The sequence below is a fragment of the Lactuca virosa genome, chromosome 8 (assembly GCF_052849685.1).
Source record: "Lactuca virosa cultivar CGN04683 chromosome 8, Lactuca_virosa_CGN04683_v6, whole genome shotgun sequence".
In the NCBI taxonomy this organism is placed as follows: Eukaryota; Viridiplantae; Streptophyta; class Magnoliopsida; order Asterales; family Asteraceae; genus Lactuca; species Lactuca virosa.
In genome coordinates, this window is record NC_136433.1 from 278,614,174 (window position 1) to 278,639,669 (window position 25,496).

The following is a 25,496-nucleotide window of genomic DNA, read 5'->3' on the forward strand; positions in this document are numbered from 1 at the left end:
GACTATATCTCGAATGTAGATTCGTGTAAGTTTCTCCATTTTGAAGTTTTCCTTGATTGGCAGGAAGTGGGCGGATTTAGTCAGTCGGTCGAGAATTACCCAGATGGCGTCGTGCCCACTCGGATACTTGGGCAACTTTGTGATGAAATCCATTGTAATCCTTTCCCACTTCCACTCAGGTATTTCTGGTTGCTGGAGTAGACCTGAGGGATTTTGATATTCTACCTTTACCTTGGCGCAAGTCAGGCACTTGCCCACGAAGGTAGCGATCTCTGCTTTTATGTTCGGCCACCAATAAATTTGTTTGAGATCCAGATACATCTTATCTGAACCTGGGTGAACGGAGTATCTAGTCTTGTGAGCTTCGTTCATGACAACCTCCCTGTACCCGCCGTACTTTGGGGTCTAGATCCGGTTCATGAAATAGTAAACTCCGTCTCCCTAAACCTCTAAGTTCTTTTCCATTCCTCTCAAGGCTTCATCCGACATGTTCTCTGGTTTTAAGGCTTTCAGTTGAGCCTCTCTGATTTGTGCGGATAATTGGGAATGGATGGTCATTGTCAGTGCCTTCACCCTACGACCTGAATACTCCTCTCGGCTGAGGGCATCCACTACCATATTGGCCTTGCCGGGATGGTAGCGTATTTCGCACTCGTAATCACTGAGTAGCTCTACCCATCACCTCTGTCTCATGTTCAACTCTTTCTGATCGAAGATATGTTGTAGGCTCTTATGGTCGGTGAAGACAGTGCACTTGGTTCTGTAGAGATAATGTCTCCAAATCTTTAACGCAAAGACCACTGCTCCTAACTCTAGATCGTGAGTTGTATAATTGACTTCGTGTGTTTTCAGCTGTCTCAAGGCATAGGCAATAACCTTTCCTCGTTGCATGAGCACACAGCCTAGGCCGTGATTGGATGCATCACAGTAGACAATGAAGTCCTACGTCCCTTCGGGCAGAGACAAGATAGGTGCGCTGCATAGGGCCTGCTTCAATGTTTGAAATGTAGTGTCTTGCTTTTCTCCCCAGCTAAAGGTTACGCCTTTCTGTGTCAGGGTGGTTAAAGGCTTAGCAATTTTGGAGAAATTCTGGATAAATCTGCGATAATAGCCAGCGAGACCCAAGAATTGACGGATTTCTGTGGGTGTCTTCGGTGCTGACCAATTCTCAATCGCTTTGATCTTCGAAGGGTCCACGTGTATGCCTTCCTCGCTAACCATGTGACCAAGGAAGATTACTCTTCTGATCCAGAATTTGCACTTTGAAAACTTTGCATAACGTTTTTCCGCCCTTAGTGTTTCTAACACCCATCTCAAGTGCTGCTTATGATCCTCCTCACTCTGAGAGTAGACCAATATATCGTCAATGAACACGATTACAAACTTGTCGAGGAAAGGGCGGCACACCCGATTCATCAGATCCATGAATACCGTCGGTGCGTTGGTTAGACCAAAGGGCATCACCAGAAACTCGTAGTGTCCATAACGAGTTCGGAATGCTGTCTTGGGAATATCATTCTCATGAACTCGCAACTGATGGTACCCTGATCTTAGGTCTATTTTTGAAAAGTAACTGGGTCCCTGAAATTGATCGAAGAGGTCGTCGATTCTGGGTAAGGGATAATGGTTCTTGATGGTAAGCTTGTTCAGTTCTCGATAATCAATGCACATCCGAAAGGATCCATCCTTCTTTTTCACGAATAAAATCGGGGCTCCCCAGGGTGAGGAACTTGGTCTGATGAATCCCTTACTGAGCAGCTCATTGAGCTGGCTGGATAACTCTTGCATTTCTATCGGCGCTAAACGATATGGGGATTTAGCTACGGGGGTAGCTCCGGGGATTAAGTTGATACAGAACTCGACTTGGCGCTCGGGAGGGATTCCTGGAAGATCTTCGGGGAAGACATCAGGAAAGTTGCAGACTTCGGGGATGCTCTCGAGGTCCTTAACTTCCTGCTTTTCGTTAACGACATGGGCTAGGAATGCATGGCACTCCTTTCCCAGATATTTCTGGGCTTGGATGCATGAAATGATACGAAGGTTTGAGCTGATTTTATCGCCGTAAACGATGAGAGCTTCGCCAGAGGGTAAATTGAGACGAATGGATTTTTCATAACAAAGGATATCGGCATGATTGGGGCTCAACCAATCCATACCAATGATGACATCGAAGGTTTTTATGGAAACTGGCATAAGATCGATGGGAAAGGAATGATCGTTTAGAGTAAGGGTACAACCTATGAATATGTCGTTAGTGCTCTCTTTCTTTCTGTTAGCCATCTTGACGGTGAATATTTTAGTTAAAGGTTGGGATTTATGTTTGAGTAGATGTTTGAATGCATGACTAACAAAACTCCTCTCCGCACCAGAATCGAAAAGAATGCATGCATAAGAGTTGTCAAGGAAGAACGTACCCGTAACAACTGTGGGATCAACAACTGCCTCCACCTGGACCATCGCCATCACCCTCCCTGTGTTACCACCTATTGTTGCCTTGGGGCAATTTCTCTTCAAATGCCCAACCTCCCCACAGCCATAACAGGCTTGTCCAGCGCCCGCTCCAGGAGCCTGATTGGTTGGTTGGACTGGGGCCTTGTAGAATCGAGACGTGTGTTCCTTTTTACCACAACTGTTGCATTGCAAATCATGGCAGGGTTCGTGGTGATGAAAGTCGCACTTGTTGCACTTTGGAAGAGTACCAGCATATCCACTGGTAGGTGCTTGGGTGGGTGGAACAGCAGCAGGAGTAGTAGCAGCGTGGACTGCCACCGTTTTCTGTTTCTTGGAGGGCTCCTGCGAAGACCGACCCTTTTGTTTGTTCCAGAACTTTTTCTTTCCATCACTCGCCTTTGATGGTTCGGGAGCGGCTGTCACGTCATCAAGACCGACCCCGTGATCTATTAGGGTCTGCGCCAGGCACTTGGCGTTGTCGAATGTGGAAGGCTTAGCAGCCAAGACATTCTCTTGAGTTAGGGGCGTCAATCCCCAAATGCATCTTTCTATTTTGTTGCTTTCCGGGGTGACCATTCCCGGACAGAGGAGAGCCAGATCACAGAATCTAGCTGTGTAGGCGGCAATGTCGGAACCCTTCATCTTCAGGTTCCAGAGCTCGTGCTCTAACTTCTGCATCTCGCCCCTTGGGCAATATTCAGCGAGCATAAGCTCCTTTAAGCTATCCCAACCCATGGAATTCGCTACCAGCAGGGTTAGGGATTTGACTCGACCATTCCACCAGGTTAGTGCTCTGTCGGTGAAGGTGCAGGCGGCAAACTTCACCTTGTTGGCCTCAGAACAAGCTTAAATTTCGAAGATGGATTCGATCTTCTCGAACCATCGGGTTAAGGCAATGACTCCCCCATTGCCATCGAAGGATTTGGGTTTCGCGTTCATGAAGTCCTTATAGGAACACTCCTTTTGATGTCCCTGATAGCCGAGATTCCGGGGATGAGTACCACCTCCGGATCCGCTAGCCCCACCAGGGTTTATTTGCGCCATTACTGCAGTCACGATGGCTGTAACTGCTGCCTGGAACATGGCAGGATCGAAATGAGGAGATGGTGGTGGCGGAGGGTCGTTGTTCTTCTTGCTGGGTCTCTTTCTGGGAGGCATCTTGTTCTAAAAATAATCAGGAAGAAGAGGATGGTAAGTCCCCTAGATCTTAAATTAAGAGATATGAAACAAGATATATCTCATCCTGATAGATAAAGTGTTCTACTAAGCGATAAACAAAGAATGGTGACTAATGCAAGTAAACTATCGCTAGAAAGAAATAAGCAGCAACACTTGGAATGAATCTCTATACTGCATTCAGCTCTAGCTAAAATACTCCTATAGTATTTTAAGTTGTATGCTCTGCTCTATTGATACCTTGATGTATATAGCTTGGTAAGTTTTAGGCTTGCTGCAACACCGCGATCACTCCCAGACACATGTTGGTCATGTCTCAAATAAATATAGTTGATCAAGCTATATTGATCCCAGACATGATTACATAACTATCCAGGTTTAATCGCAGTGTCCAACATCCAAATACTTTTGTTCTGTTCTACTTATCATACTGTTTCTGGTACTTATGGATACTTGTATACTCTTTATAAAATACTTATATTTTAAAAGTATACTTTTAGTTCAGAGCACTTTGGACCCTTAGTGTTTATAGTTGTATACCATGTAAGGTTCGGTATACTTAGTTCACTATAAACAATAGCTCTGATACCAATCTGTCACACCCCCAAACCGGAACGGCGGAAACGTTCGGGGGTGGAAGACGTCATGTGTAGTATCACAACAATTGTATCATAGCAATCATAGTAAACACAACCATTACATTGAATACATATATGAAAAAGGGTTTACATCTGTTAATTCTTGTTTTTATACATCAAAAGTATAATCAAAAGAAAAAGACGAGACTCTATATGCGCCGTCTTCTCAAAACTCCAGGAGGTACCCGTCTACTGATTCCCTGAGAATACAAGCAGTTTTGAAAGAGTATCAGCATAAAGCTGGTGAGTTCATAAGCGATGTTTTTGTAATGAAAACCTGTTGATGACTCTGTAAAAATGTTCATATGTTTTCCAAGAAAATCCAATATTTTCTTTAGTAAGAGTGAGATAATATCAGTTCTCTCTATAACCACTTAGTTCATGCTAGCCACGTATAAATCAATATCGAACAGACAGTTGGTTATATGGATCTGCCCTAAGCCCACAACCAAACAAGGAACAGGAAATGAGGCGGAAACCACATATCCCACAGTCTATCGAGAATTCTTCATACGTAACCCTGATGCATAAACTAAAGAGTTATAGAACTAACTATGAATGTTTGTTATTGTATCCGGTTGTAGTATATAAAACATATTAGTTTGTATGCTTGGTTACTACTAGATGTCTTGTATGATGAATTCTGTATGAAAACCTCGGTGTAGAATGTTCTGTTTGAAACCCCTGGCTACCACCAGTGTGTATAGTAGTTTTATTATTATACATTATATTAATTTACGTAACCCTGGTCAACAGTGCCTTTTACCGTTTCAGCATTTGACCACCATTGTTTGCGTTATTTGTCAACTTTCGTCCCTTCTTCCCACCCGGCTAGAACTCTTCCCCTACGGATGAATTTTACGCCGACTAAAACGGTTACTATCCCCCTCCATCTGCTTTTTTTTTTCTATTCTTCTCTTCTTCGTTCTCCTGTCACGCTACCGTCTCCTCCTGTAAATCATCGGCTTCGACTGGTATACATCATCGTCTTCAATCTTTGTGTTATTACTGTGGTTTGTTCTCCCCCTGCTATTTTTCTGATTTCAAATAGAATTTTAATTTTAAATTTTTCTTGATTTCAAATTGGATTTCAGTTTTAAATTTGTACATGATTCCGTTGGTGGATTACTATGTTTTCTTTGTTAAATATATGTATTTGGATTGGGGGTATGTACAATTTTGCTATGAGTACAGGTTTTAGGTTTTGAGACGTTGCTGTAACAATGGGTATGAAACATCACAATTTCTAAGGTTTTGTTTATTTATGTACTGGAATTTGTGTGTTGTTGCTGTCGAATTTTAGAATGACTGATCGTATGAAGCGTCGTCCGAAGCGGCCGGTCTCCTATGACAGCGGCAGCACTTCGATCTCTAAAAAGAGTAGAAGACATTTGTTCTTCTCCAATATCCATGCGTCCCTCCCACTACCAGCGTACATCGATTCCGGTGATTGTAACTGTATTTGTGAATTTTGTGGGGCCTACTTTTGGTATGCTGAGAGGGTTCTTAGGTTATCGCGATCCAATCATCCTCGGTACACACAATGTTGTAAGTCGGGAGTTGTGGTTCTCCCGTACCCTTTACAACCTCCTCCTGTGTTGATGAATCTTTATAATGAGGCTCACTTTTTACAGAATATTAGACTATACAACAATATGTTTTCAATGACCTCATTTGGTGGGAAAATTGATGAAACCATAAACGAAGAACGTGGGCCATATGTTTTCAAAGTTTCTGGCCAAATATCTCATTGGATAGGTCGTCTATCTCCTGACGGTAATGATAAACCCCGTTTTTTGCAATTGTATGTTTATGACACGGAGAATGAACTATCCAACAGACTTTCTCATTTTGATAAACCGATTGACTCGGTTGTGCATCTTCAAACTGTTGCACTTCTGATGGAAATGCTAACTTCTCACAATGAGTATGTGCGGACATTTAAAACAGCCAAGGAAATGGCCGATACACTTAATTTAGACACGTATGCGGTACGCCTTTATAATGACGTACCTGACCGGAGATATGGTACACCATCTCCAGGAAGTTTAGGTTGCATTGTTTTTGGTGATGATTTCAATAATTGCGGTTATGATATAATTCTTCACTCAAAGTCCGGTTTCCCAAAAAGAATAAGTAAGCTTCATCCCAGTTACATGCCGTTACAATACCCGTTGTTGTTTCCATTCGGTGAAGATGGATGGTCACCCCGCTTGCAATTGGCAGACACTGGTGGTTCCAAATGTAGAAAACTTACGGTTAATATGTATTACAGCTATAATATACATGCTAGGTACGGAATTTTTTCTCTTATTTTGCATGGATGTCGTCTCTTCCAACAGTATCTGGTCGATGCATACACATGTATAGAACAGGGAATGTTGGACTACATTCAAAATCACCAACAAAAACTTAGATCTGAATATGTTAGTGGTGTTTACGATGCCATTTCCAAAGGTGACAGTGACAGCCGCTCTATAGGAAAACGCATATTTTTACCGGCCACATTTACCGGTGGCCCACGCTACATGTACAAACATTACCAGGATGCATTGGCTCTTTGTCGAGTTTACGGAAATCCACAATACTTTATTACGTTTACATGTAATGTAAAGTGGCCAGGAATTAAAAGATACATAGAGCTACATGGTCACTCTGACAGCAACAACCGTCCGGATATTATAGCACGAGTTTTTCAAATAAAATTGAATGAATTTATCAACTTTTTGAAGGAAGATAGAACATTCGGAGAAGTTGCAGCATGTAAGAACATTTGTTGTAACTTTTGCTACTATAATGTTCCCAGATTCTTTTTAACACTTTCGTAATTTTTTTGTTTTTGTAGATCTATATACTATCGAATTTCAAAAAAGAGGGTTACCTCATTGTCATACATTGTTATGGGTAACCCCACCATACAAGATACGTAATTCTATTGATATTGATCAATACATAACTGCCGAGCTCCCAAATCCGACATCAGAAGCATCCTTGTACCAAACTGTTACTAATTCGATGCTTCATGGTCCCTGTGGATTAATAAATCTGTCTGCTCTTTGCATTAAAGATGATAAATGTAGTAAAAATTATCCAAAATCTTTCAACACAACAACAAAATTCGATAAAGATGGTTATGTTCAATATAAAAGGAATTCTGTTTCATATCACATCCTATCAAATGGAATTAGAATTGACAATGGGTATGTCGTACCGTACAACAAACGATTATGCAGTCGCTTCAATGCGCATATCAATGTGGAGTACTGTGGATGGAATATGATGATAAAGTATTTGTTTAAATATATTTCAAAAGGCGTGGAACGAGTCAGGTTTGCAATACATAACTCTGAAACCGATATGTCTTCTACTTCTACTAAACCTCAAATGGGTGTGAATGAAATCAATAACTTTTTGGATGGTCTGTACATATGTCCTCATGAAGCATCGTGGAGAATTCTTAATTTTCCAATTCATGAACGATCACCAGCTGTACAAGTGTTGCCTGTACATTTAGAGAACATGCAGACAACGATTTTTAGAGAAAATACAGAACCGGAGAAAATTGTTAGAAATCCAACTTTTGGAAGAACACCTCTTGTAGCATGGTTTGAAAACAATCGTAGTTGTGAGGATGGGCTGCACCTGGCATATATTGATTATCCAACAAAGTTTCGTTGGGACAGTACATGCAAAAAGTGGTTACACAGAATCCGTGCCGGAGCAGAAACAGTTGGCCGATTAGTGTTTGTTCATCCCACAGCCGGAGAATTGTTCTATTTGCGCATGTTATTATGTCATCAAAAGGGTACAAAATCATACACAGAACTTCGCACCGTTCGAGGTAATATATATATAACGTATCGAGAAGCTTGTGATGCACTAGGACTGATCGGCGACGACAAGGAATGGATGACTGCCTTTAAAGAAGCAACAACATGGGCCTCTTCATGTGAACTACGATCCCCATTCTGTCATTTATTGTTATTATGTGATGTGGGTATCCCTTTACAATTATGGGAAAATGCATGACAAAAAATGGGTGATGATTTATTGCACACACTTAAATCAAATATGAAGAACACATCCTTCTTTCAGAATGATCATGACTTGCAGCAACAAATTCTTTTTGAACTACAAAAGTTGTTAAATTCATGTACTCCTTCTAAATCACTGTCAGATTTCGGGTTGCCATTACCATCACCATCGATCTTGCAACTTTGAACAACCGTTTCTTGCTCTAAGAAACAGCCTACGACAGAGATGCTTTACAAGACCAACATCAACAAATGGTATCACAACTCAATGTCGATCAACTCAATATTTATGATGCAATATTGTTCGCTGAAAAGAACAACAATCAAATGTTGCTTTTTGTATATGGTCACGAAGGAACGGGAAAGACATTCTTATGGACAACAATCCTTTCATATTTCAGATCTAAAGGGAAGATAGTCTTAGCTGTTGCAGCCTCGGGTATAGCATCACTATTATTACCCTCAGGAAGAACTGCTCACTCAAGATTCAACATTCCTATTGACCTATCAGACCAGTCGTCATGCAACATTAAGAAAAACACTCTTCTTGCAGATCTCCTAAAAAGGACATCCATGATTATATGGGACGAAGCACCAATGAGTGACAGACGTTGTTTTGAATGTCTAGACCGTTCACTACGAGATGTACTAGAACATAACTCCAAATTGTTTGGTGGCATGTCGATGCTTCTTGGAGGTGACTTCCGTCAAACGCTTCCTGTGAAACCCAAGAGTAGGAAATCAGAAATTGTAATGTCATCCTTACCAAAATCATACTTGTGGCGGCATTTTAAAGTGTACAAACTTCACTCTAACATGAGAGTTGAGGCAGCGTGGCTACTAGATATTGGGAATGGAGACAAAGGTATTTCAGATATAAATGATCCGGTGAATACAAAGTACATTCAAACACCAGAAGCATTCCTTATCCCAAATGACATCAATGCTCTACATTCCCTTATACAATTTGTCTACGGAAATGACCTTCTCAAAAATCCAAGTCACACTGATTTATTAAATAGAGCAATTGTGTGCCCGAAAAATGAATCAGCAAATGAGATTAACACCTTGATTTTAGAAATGGCACCGGGACACGGCACAACATACAGCAGCTGTGATGTTATGGTGCCAAATGGCCAACACACTTCGGATTTAGAAACATTCTACCCGGTTGAGTATTTAAATGAACAAACATTCTCAGGAATTCCTCCTCACAAACTAACATTGAAAGTGAATGTTCCAATAATGCTAATAAGAAACATAAATAAAAAAGAAGGTTTATGCAATGGAACACGCCTAATCATTTCCCAACTACTCCCTTCTGTAATTGAGGCAGTGATTATTACAGACACCTCTATTGGAAAGCGTGTTTATATTCCTCGCATAAAGTTTGTTCACAACTCCCCTGATTTACCATTTGTCTTCACCCGCAAACAATTCCCAATAAAAGTTTGTTATGCGATGACTATAAATAAAAGTCAAGGTCAGTCGTTAAAAAAAATCGGCGTCTACCTATCGCAACCAGTATTTACTCATGGGCTCTATCTCGAGCAACCTCCCCAAATTCAATTAAAGTTCTAATTAGAAACCATGAAGGCACACAGTGCAATGTAACAACAAACGTTGTCTTCAAAGAATTATTGGAATTATTCAACAATAATGAGGTTGTGAAATCATCTGAAGACCCACAATTTTAATATTATTGTCTCGGCCATGTTCATTATAACTTCTATTCAAAGTTCTTAACATTATTTCCTTCCTATCACTTTATATGTATCCAACTGTGACACTACCCAATAAATTGCACACAGGTACAAAGCAATGGAAAGAATATCGACACTTCACCACAATTCCCCAGGCACGACTCTTGAATTGCGTATCCTACGCAAGTGGACACCACATTTTCGCCCTTTGAAACCTGGTTCATAGCTGTTGATAAATATGTAAGCATATGTGTAATCTGATCTATGACTTTAATCACATTGCATTACTAACCATAAATTTGCATTTATAGGAGGGCTCAATCCAGATTTTAGGCGAAAAGGCAGATCAAGAACATGCAGAAACAATGCTTCACATATCTAAATGCTACGCCATCACAGACTATACATGCTCAGAGCCAGATCAGCATCAAAAAGTACTACAAAACACACTACATCTCAACGTCGGTCCAGCATCATCAATCGAGGAAATAGCAGATTCAGAAGCACTTCCAACAACATGGTTTCGATTTGTTTCAAGACAACACCTGAATGAGATTGTTAACAAAAACAATGAACTACCAGGTACTCATCAATAAACGCATAAAATATTAGAATAAACAAATAACTAACACAAAATAAAACCAATGCAGATTTTGTCAGTATATTCATAAAGCTCAGAGATTGTAAAAAACGAGACGGTGAAGCATATATCAACTTATTTGTTAGAGATGAAAAGTAAGTTTACCAGATTATCAAAAACACTAAAATATATTTACAAATTTGTCTTAACATTTCCTAAGAAATATTTGTATCAATACCACCAGCAGGGACGAAATCATGGTAACCTTATGGAAAGAATGCATCGATTCACCTGCCAAATTCGATCGCAGGAAGATCACCACCTCTGTTGCTCCTGTCATCATTGCCATCACTAACGTAAAAGTAACAACATACCCAGGTAACATACAACACTTAATATTTATCCTTTTTTTCTACAATAAAAATAAATAAATACCAATTAAATAATCTACAACACTTACTCAATAATCTGAATGCAGGAGTTCTGAAACTAAACTCAACCAGTGCAACACATGTATATGTGAACCCACCTGTGAAAGAAAAAGTCAACCTCACTGAAAGGTCCTCCCAACTCTTCTATCATGCACAAATTATACATAACTAAAAGAGTAAATTACATGAATGGTCCCTATGGTTTAGAGTAATTTGCACGTTTGGTCCCTAACTTATTTTTTTAACTCGGAAGGTCCCTACTATTTGCTTTTGTTACGCGCTTGGTCCCTGTCTTATCTAAAAAGACTATTTTCCCCTTGATTTTTTAATTTATTTAAATAAACACACCCCCAACCGTACCCCCTCACCTTACCTTACCTACCCCACTATTTTTTTCTATTTAAATAATAGCCTTTTTAGGTAAGACAGGGACCAAGCGCGTAACAAAAACAAATAGTAGGGACCAATCGTGTAATAAAAACAAATAGTAGGGACGTTACGAGTTAAAAAAATAAGTTAGGGACCAAGCGCATAAATTACTCCAAACCATAGGGACCATTCGTGTAATTTACTCTAACTAAAACTCATGACTCCTCTTTCTCAGGTTCTAACAACCTACCAACACCAACACCAACATCCTCACCAACACCAACATCCTCAGCAACACCAGTCACATTACAAGACATAAACAACAAATCTCATTCTGACCTCCTGGTACCCATATTCAAACACCAATACTTACCTTTAATCACTTACTATCACATAATGGAGAAAAATATATTCTTACACCATTGTAAACAAACAAGGAAAGACATTCATTACAAAAGCTACAATATCAGACTTCCTTATCAAAGACAGCTGGTACCATACACTTTGTCCCAGTTGTGGAAGATCAATCTCAAAAAAAGGTGACACCTGGTTTTGTACAACCCATGGCGAAGCGACCTCCCCCAAGTTTATGTAAGCAATGCTTTAATCGCAAAGCAACCTAATTATCAAGTCCAATGATCACAATATTTATGTCTACAGGTACAAACTATCTGCTGCCATTAACGACCCTACCAACTCAACAACTGCCATCCTATCCAATGAATCAGTGACAAAAATTGTCGGCTTATCATGTGAAAAACTGATTACAGAACACGATCATCAAAATAGAAAAACAATACCACCAATTATCATCGATTGTAAACTCATTGCAAGAAACATGTACCTACAAATAACTAAATCCTCCACTTCTGACAACATCCGTTTCATAGTTGTGAACATTGACGAGACAAACAATATAGAAAAACAAACCACCCCAACAATACCAGCCTCTCCTACACATCCAACAACTGGCACACGTACAACAACAAACAAATCAACAACGACAACTCCAATTCAAACTTCACGGGTCACTAAACGTAAAGTTAATAAATCAGGTACAAAAATCCCACAAAACAACATACATTTACCACTAATACCATCTCATTCATATGCAGGTGACGTTGCAATGAAGCAAGCATCAAAACGTGTACGCTACAAAGATTGATCAAGAACTAAGATCCATCACCAAAAACAAACAACGCTTTACATGAAACCACCCTTATACCTAAATATCTTATACACATCTATATGTATGCCTGGTCGCAACCTGTTGTTGTACATAATATGTAAAGTCTAATATCAAAACTACCACTAATACGGTGTTCTTACAAATTATGTTTTGTTCAGTTTACATCACCATATGTTCTTAGATTAACGGTGAAAAATCCGATGTTTTGCATGTAAGAAGTTTCACAATATAATAAAAAATGAATGTCATAAAAAGCCACCCATAGACAAATATGAGCTAAGAAATACATGATCATCCTAGAAAAAAAAAACAAATTCTTTGGATTTTCTAATACAAAATTGCCACAAACAAACATGAACAATTTTGAATCAAATCAGGAAAAAAAAATCTTTCCAGACCCGTAGCAACGCGAGGGAACTCTTTCTAGTTTAAATAAAATCGTGTATTGTATCTCTGGAATCCCCCAATGTAATGTATAATAGTTCTATTAGTTAAAATAAAACTAATGAAGAATGAAATCTCGTAAACAAAGGTTAGTTTATACTTATTGTGAGTCGTATAACCATGCTTGATATGACCTAGTGACCTTTACGACGTTCTTCAAGTGTCGGTTAAATGACATTTGTCACCTCAGGCATGCCTGCCTAACTGTAGCTAGCAGTTCAGGTGTGAGATTGTCAGTCCCGAATAGATCTATTCACAAATTTCACGCTCTCCCTCCAGGAGACTCTGGTTATACTATGATAGGATTTAATTCAGTACACTTAAGGGTACAGTTTTGAAGTAGAGTCTCACAATTCTGTATAATCTAGTTTACGTGTAATTCTGTATTGTTCTCTTGTATTTGAATCCGTTGAATACTGGATAAGGTAATAATTATACTTAAATAATTATTAAATATTGTACTCCTGTAGTAATGTATATCATAAACTAAATCTGTCATAGTTTATATGCTTAGCAGTGTATAACTCTGAATTAGTAAAAACGGTGTATTGAAAACCCCAAACTATACCTATTATAGTTTGCATGTATATTGTGTATTAGGATCTAGGAAGGATGCCTTGTATGAGTATGAGAACTGCATGCTAGATTAGGGATAAGGATCTAGGAAGGATGCCTTGTATGTATATTTTGTATGCTTATTAAACTGCATGCTAGTACTGAATAGTCAGTAATATGATGGACTGATTAGGATATGCTTGGTTTTGGTTACTCAAGCTCGAATGCTGCTTGCTTTGTGCTTTTAGGAGTTCTAGTTATCTTTAATTAACTAGTAAACTAATATGTTAACTTACATATTACGAGGACTAAATAATTTCAGAAGGTTAGGTCTAGCCCTATTTCGCACCTCTCTTCTGAGTCTAACCGTTATAGGGAGAGACCTCTCATTCGAAGAATTATATGGTCTTAGTAATATGTAATGGTATTCGTGAGCTAGTTAGGGAAAGGTAACAGGGACTTCTTATGCAGCTGATGGCGGAGAGTGGGTCGGAGGTTACCCTAGGGTAAGCCTAGGATGAGATTAGTGCTGGGAGCAGTAGTAGTGAAAGGGACTTGGTGGAGTCAAGGCAATTCTTGAGGAAAGTAAGGATATATGTGGAAGGTAGTATGGGCCCGTACTACTAAAAGCAGAGGATCCGTGCTCGAGTCAAGGAGAACTGAGATAAAACCAGGAAACTTGTAGTATGTATGTGTGATGCCTCAGTAGTGATGAGTATTCTGATGGTTATTATGATATGTTGCAGCATGGTGACGCTACGTACTAGACCAGTTGGCAGTTCTGGTGCCGGCGAGGGATCATGCTCGGGCTCTGGAGCCGGACAGCTTGATGATCATATGAGAGAGTTCATTTCAGCCGAGGTTACGCACAGTATTATGGACCAGACCCCTGTGATCTTCGGTACGATCAAGGAAGGTATTTTGGAGATTCTGGACGAGAGGTTGGGTGCATTCCGCACCCAGATGGCATCAATGATGAGGGCGCACACATTGACATTTAGGGAGTTCAGAGCTTGTGGATATCCAGACTATCATGGGGCTAGGGACCCCATTGCTAGCAGCAGGTGGTTGGCAGATGTCACCAACGCTTTTCGTACTAGCCGGTGTCCCGAGGGGGACAAGGTCCGACTCGCCTCCTGTCTTCTGAAGGACAGAGCACGCGATTGGTGGGAGGAGGTTGGAAATGCTATTGGAGACGATGACATTATTGATGCGATGACATGGAGTGACTTCTCGGCCAGGTTCAGGGCCGAGTTTGCACCAGTGATTGAGGTACAACAGCTAGCACGGGAGTTCCAGGACCTCCAGCAAACTTCAGAGACGGTGGCTGAGATCACCGCTAAGTTTAGGGAGAGGGCCCTTCTCGTTTTGTAGTATGAAGCGGATGAGAAGATGAAGAAGGCCCAATATTACAAGATGCTGAGGAGCGACATCAGGCAGTTTGTGAGCCGATAGATCTGCAAGACGCTGGGTATATGATCGCTCGAGCCAGGGAGAGGGAGATTGATTTGGAGGCAGAAAGGAATAGGAAGCCATACGAGGTTCAAACATTCGCAGGATTGGGCAAGAGGCCCACGGTATCAAATTCTAGAGCGAGGAGTCATCAGGACCGTAGCCGATGCGGTAGGTGCGGCAGGACGCGTGAGGGTACGTGTAGGAGTGGCAGTGGTGGTGATTCTGGCTGCTTCAAGTGTGGCCGGATCGGTCTTTATAGCAGGGATTGTACCGCTGCCACAACCCAGGGATCAGACCCGATCTGCTTTCATTGCAGTCAGCGGGGCCACAAGAAGGCCCACTGTTCGAGTTTAGCTGAAGTGGGACAGGTGATGGCTCCTGCCCCTACAACATTGAGGATCACCGACGGTCGTCAGGGCCAGGTAGAGGCTCCTGCGGCGAGGAGCAGGGCTTTCCAGCTGACTACAGAGGAGGCGCGAGCAGCTTCCAATATTGCAGGTGTGTACCTTTTGCTTTCCTATCAGTTTTTATTTATGATTTTATTGCTATTGTCTTGCATCGGTATGAGTAAGTGTAACTTGGAGTTATATTTTCTGCTTATGTTCAGGTTATATGCCATCTGCAGACCATGAAACTTAGAGTAGTAGTTCGAGATCGTCTCCTTATATAGTGGGTTCCCAGGATGCGGTAGCTGTAGCAAGTGTGATTGGAACTCGGGAAGTGCTCCGTTGGTATCCAGGAGTTGTACTGCTTTAGTATTGGTTAGTTTTGGAACACTAACAGTGATAAGTGTGGTTTCCAGCAGATTGATCATTGGATGGTAAAAAGGATTGGGAATCCTTCCAGTCTTGTGTGTGCTGTAAGATGTTAGTTGAATCAAAGTGGGGGAGAATCGTTCAGGTATTCAGGAACAGAAGTAGGTGCGAAACTAGGATAAGTTCACATTCCCGCAGGGGAGGAAGACGGCCCAAGTGGCTGTTTGGGTTGAGGAGTATGTGAGTTGGGCGTTTGGGAAACTTCCCAGCATTCGGTTTTCATATTATTGATGTTTGGTAGCTGGTATTGGGAAACTAGGTTGGGGAATCCCTGTCAGGATGCGAATTCAGTCGGGATGTTAGGTCGTGTGTGTGCTAGACGTTGGATGTGTTCGGTTTGGTAATCAGCGGTTGAGACAACGTGGAAAGTGTTGTTAGACTGCGGAATGAGCCGTAACATTCATAGACTCAGTCAGATAAGTTAGGCCAGGGTGGGTCAGTCCGTAGGATTGTGGAAAGGCCACAACAGGATTGAAATCAGGAAGGGATAGGTCGATGGGATTCGAGGTGGAGTTGGACCTGTGCAGTTCTAGATAGGTGACACCTGTGGGCAAGGCCGCTCCGTGATATGGTTTAGGTGAGAGCCATAGGCGAGGCCTATGTGCTTATAGCAATGCAGGTGGGACCTTGTAGAGACCGTAGGGTCGAGGTATGGGATCGGGGATCCTAGGATTAATGGAGCCAAAAGTGGCAATGTGGATAAGGTAGTTTCGATAGCCGAAGTTTTTTTCGGAAGTCGCCGGGAGTGACTGAGAGGGTGTTCTTTGGTTCAGCAACCGGGTCGGAGTCCGGTGTTCCAGATAGTTGGCAGATGAGTTGGGACCAGGGAGGTCTCGGTTCATTCGAAAAGGGGATAAAAGGCAGCATGATGTTAGGGCAGAAGTAGTGATGTGAGGATTCTTGTGTGTGGGGTAGCTTGCCGATCGAAGGTGCTAAGTCACTTACAGTTGGATTAAATAATCTATGAGTAGTTGATTTAACCCTGTTGCGCAGATCTCGTTTGAGTCTAACTGTTGCAGGGATGAATCTTCTACTCGAAGGATTATCTGAGCCATCTGTCAAGTATAAATGTTCTATAGTTGATTATGGTCAGTGATTTTGTTCTGAGAGTAGCATCGAGATAATCAAGGTTGAAAGTTTTATGGTTGATCAATTATTCGATGAGGTTTTTGCATGGTAATTTACGTGATATTTTGGTTCTTATGGTCCAGATCTATGACCTCATGGTCTACCTTGTAGTGTTGGTGGTTTTGGATTAAGACCTTTGTGACAACCCGAAATTTCTATTTTGTACAACATTTCAATTCAATAGAAGTCAGAACAGTTTCTGCTAACTTTCAAGCTTTTTGGAATAAGTTTGAGTGTTTTTAAGTTATTACTTCAGGAGATACCAGGAGAGAGGATGCTCTAGGGTTTATTGTGCAACAATAAAGTCCCAAAGCTCCAAGAGTTTGGAGTTTACGGCCTAAAAAAAGGTGTTTACGGCCGTAAACCCTAAATTGGGGGTATATATATGACACTTAGTCATTATTTACCATTTTTCACAAATTCAAGATCCAAACTCAATTCTCTCTCAAGTATCATCCAACAATTCTCCAAGATCTTCAACTTGTAAGTATTTCTAGCCCTAATAAGTTGAGATATTACTTAATCTAGTGATTTAACACACTTCCATCCGTGAAATCATTCCAAAAGGTTAGATCTTCAAGTTTCACCAACAACACCAAGAACACACACTAGTGTTCTTGGACTTTTAGCACCTTTTCAAGCCTCTATCTTGTAAGTACTTCTATCCTAGAGTATAATAAGGCTTGTTACACTTCTAAACATCAAGAAAACACCCAAGAAACCAAGGATCAAAGGTGTTTACGGTCCAAGATATTCTTGGACCGTAAACCCTATAAAGGGTACCAAAGTGTGCCCTAGTCCCTTCTAAGCCTTGGAAACTAGCCTAGATCCCTTCCTTGATGTGCTTAGTACCTGAAAACATCATAAAACCATAAACCATTTGGGTTTACGGCCGTAAACCCAAAGGGAAATGGTCCAAGGACCGTAAACTCCTAAAAGGAGTGAAATGGTGCCCTAATCTCTCCCTAAGGCTTATACATGAAGTAGGAATGCTTCTTTGGACTTGTAAGACTTCAAAACATGAAATGGTCAAAGAAACATGAGTTTACGGCCGTAAACTCATGGGTTTACGACCGTAAACTCAATGAGTTATGGTCACAAAACCGTAAACTCAAATGAAGGGTCCCCTTGAACCCTAAACTCAATAGCAATGTCCTACAACACTTAGATGCAATCCTAAGGACTTATAGCACTTATATAAGGTGTTTTACATTTCCTAGGATGTCTTAACTTTGTTAATTAGTTGTTTAAAGACTAATTGGATACATATATGTGTTATTATATGTTAACTAGGATCATTGTGTGTGTTCAAGTCTTCACTTGACACCTAGCAATCCTATATCATCAGTTCATCCAAACCACTCACTACAGGTGAGTTCATACCCCTTAATCAATCTTTTAAATGATTTTAAATGCTTTAATGGGGGGGGGGGGAATACAAGTAGAAAACAACATGTTATAGAATCAATCACATGTGATTTATAACTGTGTTTTCAACCAACTGATTTCACATACTTCAAAATGTGATAAACGCAATGGTTTTCAGTTATGTTGTACTTGGTTATCAAAGGAATTACTTTTGAAATGTTTTATAAAATGACATCAAGTCATTATTATTTATTGCTCAAAACTCTTAAATGTTTTACAAAACCTCTTTCAACTTATTGTTAAAAACCATATCTATACACATATGTTTCATGTATATATGTATTGATATGAGAGCTTTCATTTTTCATTCAGTTTCCAACACTCTTGGGTAGCAAGGGTGTATAAACCTACTTGGACACTCAACTTACATTCCAGTAAACTATTATAGGTATAGTTTAGGGGATACAAAAGATTATTCCTATTACAAGGAAATTACACCAGAGTCAGTTCATTCATGAGTCTATACTAATACATCATACATAATATGAAGAGATACTATTACATGGATACTTTTACATAGATACTTTTACGTAGATACTATTACATGGATACTTTTACATAGATACTATATGATGAGATACTATTACATATTATATGTGTAGATACTATTATATATGTACGGGACTAACCATTCTACGCCCAGCTGTTAGCTACAGAGGGAAAATGCACATCGACGGATGTCTACGGTTAATACTATTCGGCATTTTCCATGTCGTGTTTATCCTAGTACCAAAGGATAATACTTAAATGATTATATAATTTCCCTTTTACTTTTATTTTGTGACACATTCACATAAACGATGAGGTAGACTATATATTTATAATAATAGTCACATGGGAAAAACTTTCATTTACACAGAAATGCAAACTTCAAAGCATTCGGGTCTTGGTAGAAGACTACTTTTTATACTAGTAGGAAATATGGGATTTTCTAGGGTTTTCACACTTATATCAAATGTTTCATCAACAATTGCATGTCTTTCATATCAGCTTTCCAAATTAATGACACTAAAATACTTATGAATTCACCAGCTTTATGCTGATCTACTCGCTTTCAAAATAACTTGTATTCTCAGGTCACCAGTAGACAGGTACGATGGCCAGGTTTTTTTGAGAAGACGGAGCACATACAAGACTCGTCTTTTATTTTGATTACATATTTTGTTGTCTTATTACTATGAAAGAACACTCATGTATTAAAACTTTACTTTTAATGTAATGGACGATGTTGTTGCTTGTTTACTACTTTGCACTGTTATGATACTTTACATGACGTCCTCCACCCCTGAACGTTTCCGCCGTTCTTGGTTTTGGGGTGTGACAACCTTGGCCCTTTTTGGGTTAGGGTTTGAAATTATTCTCTTTAGGAAGGGATTAATGGGTAAAGTTGGAAACTTTACCCTTCTAAAAGGTATTTCCAGTCTAGATCTAGAGTATTGGGTTCAGATCTGAAGAATAAAGGCTTAATGCATTAAGAAGGGCTGACAGACAGAGGAACTCGACGAGTTCAAGGATGGACTCGATGAGTCGAAGTGAAGTGTCCTGATTCTGTTGAAAGGAAGAACACAACGAGTTCAAGGATGGACTCGACGAGTTGGATCGCGAAATCACGATTCTGTGATTCATAGGAACTCGGCGAGTTGAAGGATAAACGCTTCGAGTTGAGTCAACTCGGGGGGTTGACTTTGACTTTGACTTGGATGTTGACTTTGACCTAGGTTGACCCTGGAGGGTTATGAAGTATGGAATGGGTTCACAGGGGTTGTTCCATGTAGGGGTTGGGCCCAATTTGGAAAATTGGGCCATTGATGGGCTTTTATGGATTTTATGGTTTTGGGCTTGAGTCTCGATTGTGAGTGTTATTGGACCAGGGGTGAAACGGTCATTTCACCCCAAGTAAGGATTATGGATTTCGGTGTGGAACCTAATGATTAATTGGGTGATATTTGGGATGGATAGCTTGGGGAGTCGTCAGAGCAGCCGCTAGAGACTTCTTACCGTGAGATTCAGCATCAAGGTGAGTCTCCTCCTGTTGGGACGGGTCGAAGGCACCAATGTCGGCCCGTATGTATGATTGTATGTTTTCCGGACCAAGGTCCGATGCCGGGCGGTTCCCGAGGAATGTTTATATGTGTGCTTCCGGACTAGGGTTCGATGCCGGGTGGTACCCGATGATTATGTGCATGTTGATTATACTTGTTGTCTGTGTGATACTTGTATGTGCCTGGTAGGGAGGTGAGTGTGGGCGGGTTCCCGTATCTCATCACTAGCTGAGTATGGAACGGGTTCCATATCTCATCATTAGCATAGCAGGGCGAGGCCCAAGATAGGTGAGGCCTTATAACTGGAGCATATAGTACTGTGTATGATTCTTTATGTGCTAGTATGATAATATGATATAGTTTGTATGTGTATAGCGGGCGAGGCCTAGAGACAGGTGGGGCCTGGAAGAAATAAATATGTATACCGAGCGGGGCTCGATGCCAAGCGGGGAGTGATGCCAGGCGGGGCCTGATGCCGGGCGGGGCCCGAGGAAGGGGCGGGGGCCCAGTATATGCATTATGTGTATATTATGTGGTAGTATGGGGAACTCACTAAGCTTCGTGCTTATGGTTTTCAATTTTGGTTTCAGGTATTCCCAGTTGCAGAGAGAAGAGCTCAGGATGACTACATAACACACACCATGATGTTTAGCCTGGGATGTTTACTCTGATGTTTTGATTCGGAAACTATGATAATAATGTTTTGAAATACTTTGACTCATGTTTTGATGAAATGATTTGATAACTATGGTTTAATTAATGGTTTAAAATGAAATTTTCAGAACGTATTTTTAGGACGTTTCATAGACCCCAAATCGCTAATTGCATCAAGTAAAAAAGACTTAGAAAGTGATAGTTGGCAAAACGCAAGATTTCGAACTCTAACCCATAAGAAAAACCAGTCCAACTAGATGAAAAATTTAAAAATAAGTGCGCAAAAAGTTACGTTGATTAATATAAAGAATAATATATTGCGAAACAGACGCCCACCTGCCTCAAAAAAATATAAGTTTCGTGAAAATCTAACTCCGTATGAATTAGATATGATTATTGTAACATATAAAAATTAGGCGCGCGTAAGAAGTTACAACGCCAAAAAGCAATGAAGAGAACGGTTGAACTTTGGATAAAGTCACCAAAAAGAGAACCGTAGTGCCTCTCGAGATATGAATTTTGAGACAAAGAAGGTAAAAAACGGAGTCCGTACGAGAGAGATATGATTTTTGAAAAATCATTTAGAATTATAAAAATAAGGGCTAAAAATAAAGTCGAAATTAGCCAATACAACCTAAAGGAACGTTGTGGTATTCAATGATTGCTACACGGATATATAAAGAATGTCGAAGACAAAATTCATATGAAAGAGATATGGATTTCTGAAAAACATTTTCGTACATGCGTCACACGCGCCGTGCGCTACGCGCACTCTGACAACCAGGTTCGTTGAGATACGGGAGACGTGGACAAACAAGAGGGTGCCACATGTCCAATGTTGGGTGGAGCCAATATGCACATGTGCGCCACGCATATGAAGGTGCGCCACACGCACACCAAAACCAGCCACTATAAATAGAGACCCTTACTCACTCTATTTTCACACCTTACACCACTCTCTACTCTCTCTCAATCAATCTATATAATTTCCCTTCTCCCGAACGGTTCGAGTCTCCCGATGTGAAGTTTTGGAGCAGCCGAATCACGCTATAAGGGTGAGTTCACGGCCCATGTTTTACCGAATTTTATATTTTTATAGGGGGGGAGGGGAATACATGTTATAATGCTACATTATTGATTTTACAAAATATTATTATTTGTAATATATCAGCAGTTTACAAAATGCATGAAACGTTAGGATGATATTATGTCTGGTAGTTACCCTGCCAAAATTTTAGGAATAATATTTTGCCTAGTTGTTATCCTGCTCAAAACCATAGGATGATATTATACCTGATAGAAACTTTGCCCTAAACCATAATATTATACCTAGTCGATGTGCTGGCCAATTTCCTAGGGTAACATAGTACCTAGTTGTTATTCTGGTCAAACGTTAGGATAAGCATTGTACTTAGTTGTTACTTTGCCCTAATATCCTAAATCAAAACATCAAAAACTATGATAATTATATATATATATATATATATATATATATATATATATATATATGTATATATATATATATATATATATATATATATATATATATATATACACATATTAGTATAATTATGGAAGAAAATCACATAAAAAGGAAACTAAAGATAACAAGAACGATAAAACATACTATAAGGTTAAACAAAATAGTTGTTAAATGAGAACGAAAACATCCTTTAGCTGATTTGTTTTGAGCGAACCCCGACCTATAATCGTTAAATCTTAAGTGAGTGGAAAAGATATGTATAGATCTATACGGGGTTGACACCCCCACCTATGGTTGCTAGCTACAACCCTTGATGGTAATGTCATAGCCATCATAACTTTCTAAACTACATTACAATGTCCAATGAAGCATTGTTCAGGGTAAATATCTAGTCGAAAGATCGATTATAGTAACTCATTGTAACAAATGTTCGGCCAACCTTAATAAAATAAACTATGTAGAGGGGAACGCCTTGAAGTAGTAATAGTATGTAACAATAAGCATGTAACCTCCCAATATCAAGTATTATAATTATTAATCTTTATTTTATGAGAAAGTTCACAATTGGTCCCTTGAAAAGAAAAAGGCTTGCACTTTGGTCATACGTTGGGCGTACTTGGGGGTACGCGCAACGTACTTGTGCATATTGGAATGCGGATGATCCGCTAGTACGCTGGGCGTATGTGTGGCACGTCGGGCGCACTAGCCCAAACTCCAACCCTAATCTTAAGAGTTTACCCCTCTTTAAACAACATTATATCCCCATTTGATCATCCTTATCAGCCACCATTCCCTCCCCAAACCGTAATTCTGAGTTTAAGTTGCTTGTGTGAGTTTTGTGAGCTTATTGAGTGTTGTTGGTGCATTTTGTTGAAGAAGGAGTCTAGAGAAGAAGAAGTGGTTTCTTGCAAGCTTGAAGATCCAGAAACCTTTCCTCTTTGTGCATCTTTCTCATGTATAAAGTTTATACCTTGATGAGTTTTCCATTTGATCTACATGATTGAAGTTTTATGAGCTTTTGTCCCCAAAATTGGACCATTATGAGTTTGGAGCACTCCAGGGAATTGTAGCTGTCCTTTTATGCATTTTAGGACCTGTAGATTCAAAAAAATGGTTGCTTGATCTTTCCCTTTGGCTCATGCATTAGTAAAGTAGCTTAGAGTGTGTTATAAGTTCAAGTTTGTTGCATTGGGTCCTTCTTAGCCATGTAAAGGCTTAAAGCCAACGACTTTATGGATTAAGACATCTTAGAATGGTCAGATCTGAGGTTAGGTTAGTTGTCTAAAAGGATTAAGATACAAAGTTGGTGAAAGTGGAAGCAGGTCCCGCCCCCGATGGGTTCTGAATGCGTTGTACGCCCTGCGTAAGGAATTGTACACCTAGCGTACGCGACTTTTGTTGACTTTTGTTGACTTTTGACTTTTGGTCAAGATTTAGGGTTTTAGATCATGAGAAGGGCAAAATAGTCTTTTTGCCCTTATAGGACTTAGTTGTGGGATTTGGACTTGTGAGTTGTGTTTTAGACCTTATTTATTAATTAGGGTTAATTATTTCATTGATTAGGCGGAGTCTAGTTCCGACAGTTCGGGTGTGAGACTTACTTGTCGTCGGTATCAGGTGAGTATCCTCACTTATTATTACCTGTGTGGTAGAATAGCTGTATCTATGATGAACAACTGGGTCTAGCTGTTAATATTATGTTATGTTGTTTATATGTGACTGAGACTACTGATAGTCTCTAGGGTTGCTGATAACCCACAGGTGTGCTGTTAACCCACTAGGACTGCTGAGTCCCCAGGATTGTTGATAACCCATAGCTGTTTATTTATGCTGCGCTGTATGGGGTATCTTGGGGAACTCACTAAGTTTCGCGCTTATAACTTTTGATTTATATGTGGCAGGTATTTCTGAGGACCGCGGGAAGGTGAAGGTCTGATTGTACACACTCGCTGAGAGATTTGTTACTGGGACAGTTTGTGAACTCTGATATTTTGTGATAATGGTTGTTTTGGATATTTATGTATTTGATAAATTGGTTTGTGAAACCTTATTTTTGGTAAATTAAAAATGAAAAATATGATCTAAAATTTGAGGTGTTACAATTTGGGATCAGAGCCTTGGTTTGAGGGATCTGGATGAACCTCAGGGTGATTCCAAATTCAAAATAAGGATCTGAATTTTTTTTTAAGAAATTAACAGAGAAATGAAGATTTTTAAAGGTGAAAAAACCCAGTAAAGCAGTGTGTACAATCAACCAGCGCTCGAGTAGTAGTTTCCCAAAATACCCCAATTTATAATATGAGAAGTGCAGAGCTGATATTTTATAAGCTGATAGAATTGCGTGCTAGTAAGTGGTAGGCTAAGGAATCTTACAGGAATGGTGTGATAATGTTTCCTGATTTGTAATGCCTTAGCCTAGGAGTTCATTCTTATGAAATTTAATCTGTCATTACTATTTGCTTAGTGTATGCTATATAACTGTACATAGTTAGGATTTTATAGCCTTAAAATGCCTGATTTAGCCTTTCTTCCTGTTCCTTGTTTGGTTGTGGATTTGAGGTAGGATCATTTATTCGAAGGTCTATTGAGTCTCGTATTATGTACAATTGGCATGCGCAAAGCAAATAACGAGGGCAATAGAGATCTTATGAGGCAGAGCAGTGCTGGGGAGCTGTCTAGAGTTAGTGTCTAGATGCTTAGTCATGGTTCTAAGGAACCAACAGGGTGAGTCTATAGCTGATTTTAGGTAGTAAAGTCCTTATGACTTAGGGTCTTGAGAGGACGAGTTGAGACAAAAACAGGTTGGTGTGGAAGGTAGTATTGGGCCTTTACTACTGGAAGCACTGGATCCGTATGTGGCTCAAAGAGGAATCTTAAGGAACTAAGGAGCTTGTAGGAGTGTGTGGGTGTCGGTAGATGCG

At 40.1% G+C, this 25,496-nt stretch overlaps 2 protein-coding genes across 8 annotated transcripts; both read left to right on the forward strand.

Moving 5' to 3' along the window:
• The first annotated feature begins 5,087 nt into the window (after positions 1-5,087).
• LOC145134604 (uncharacterized) lies at positions 5,088-12,699 on the forward strand. 7 transcript variants are annotated; one of them, XM_079069448.1, is made up of 10 exons: positions 5,088-7,028; positions 7,111-9,963; positions 10,111-10,242; positions 10,314-10,584; positions 10,653-10,737; positions 10,830-10,960; positions 11,061-11,142; positions 11,618-11,973; positions 12,043-12,419; positions 12,498-12,699. In XM_079069448.1, the coding sequence occupies exons 1-2, from the start codon at positions 5,570-5,572 to the stop codon at positions 8,292-8,294; spliced, it is 2,643 nt and encodes an 880-aa protein (XP_078925574.1). In that variant the 5' UTR covers positions 5,088-5,569; the 3' UTR covers positions 8,295-9,963; positions 10,111-10,242; positions 10,314-10,584; positions 10,653-10,737; positions 10,830-10,960; positions 11,061-11,142; positions 11,618-11,973; positions 12,043-12,419; positions 12,498-12,699. The 7 variants fall into 7 exon arrangements, with proteins under 7 accessions (XP_078925574.1, XP_078925573.1, XP_078925572.1 ...); XM_079069447.1 differs by having other exon boundaries at positions 10,827-10,960; positions 12,043-12,699; XM_079069446.1 differs by having other exon boundaries at positions 12,043-12,699.
• LOC145131563 (uncharacterized) lies at positions 8,552-9,880 on the forward strand. The gene has a single exon (XM_079066236.1). It carries the CDS (start codon positions 8,552-8,554, stop codon positions 9,878-9,880), a length of 1,329 nt encoding a protein of 442 aa, XP_078922362.1.
• Positions 12,700-25,496: the final 12,797 nt, after the last annotated feature.

What these genes read in the sequence shown, in the direction of transcription:
- LOC145134604 (XM_079069447.1), top strand. Translation starts at nt 5,570, where the DNA reads ATGACTGATCGTATGAAGCGTCGTCCGAAGCGGCCGGTCTCCTATGAC. An exon ending in ATTCGGAGAAGTTGCAGCAT is followed by an intron (nt 7,029 to 7,110) that starts GTAAGAACATTT and finishes TTGTTTTTGTAG; the next exon opens with ATCTATATACTATCGAATTT.
- LOC145131563 (XM_079066236.1), top strand. Translation starts at nt 8,552, where the DNA reads ATGGTATCACAACTCAATGTCGATCAACTCAATATTTATGATGCAATA.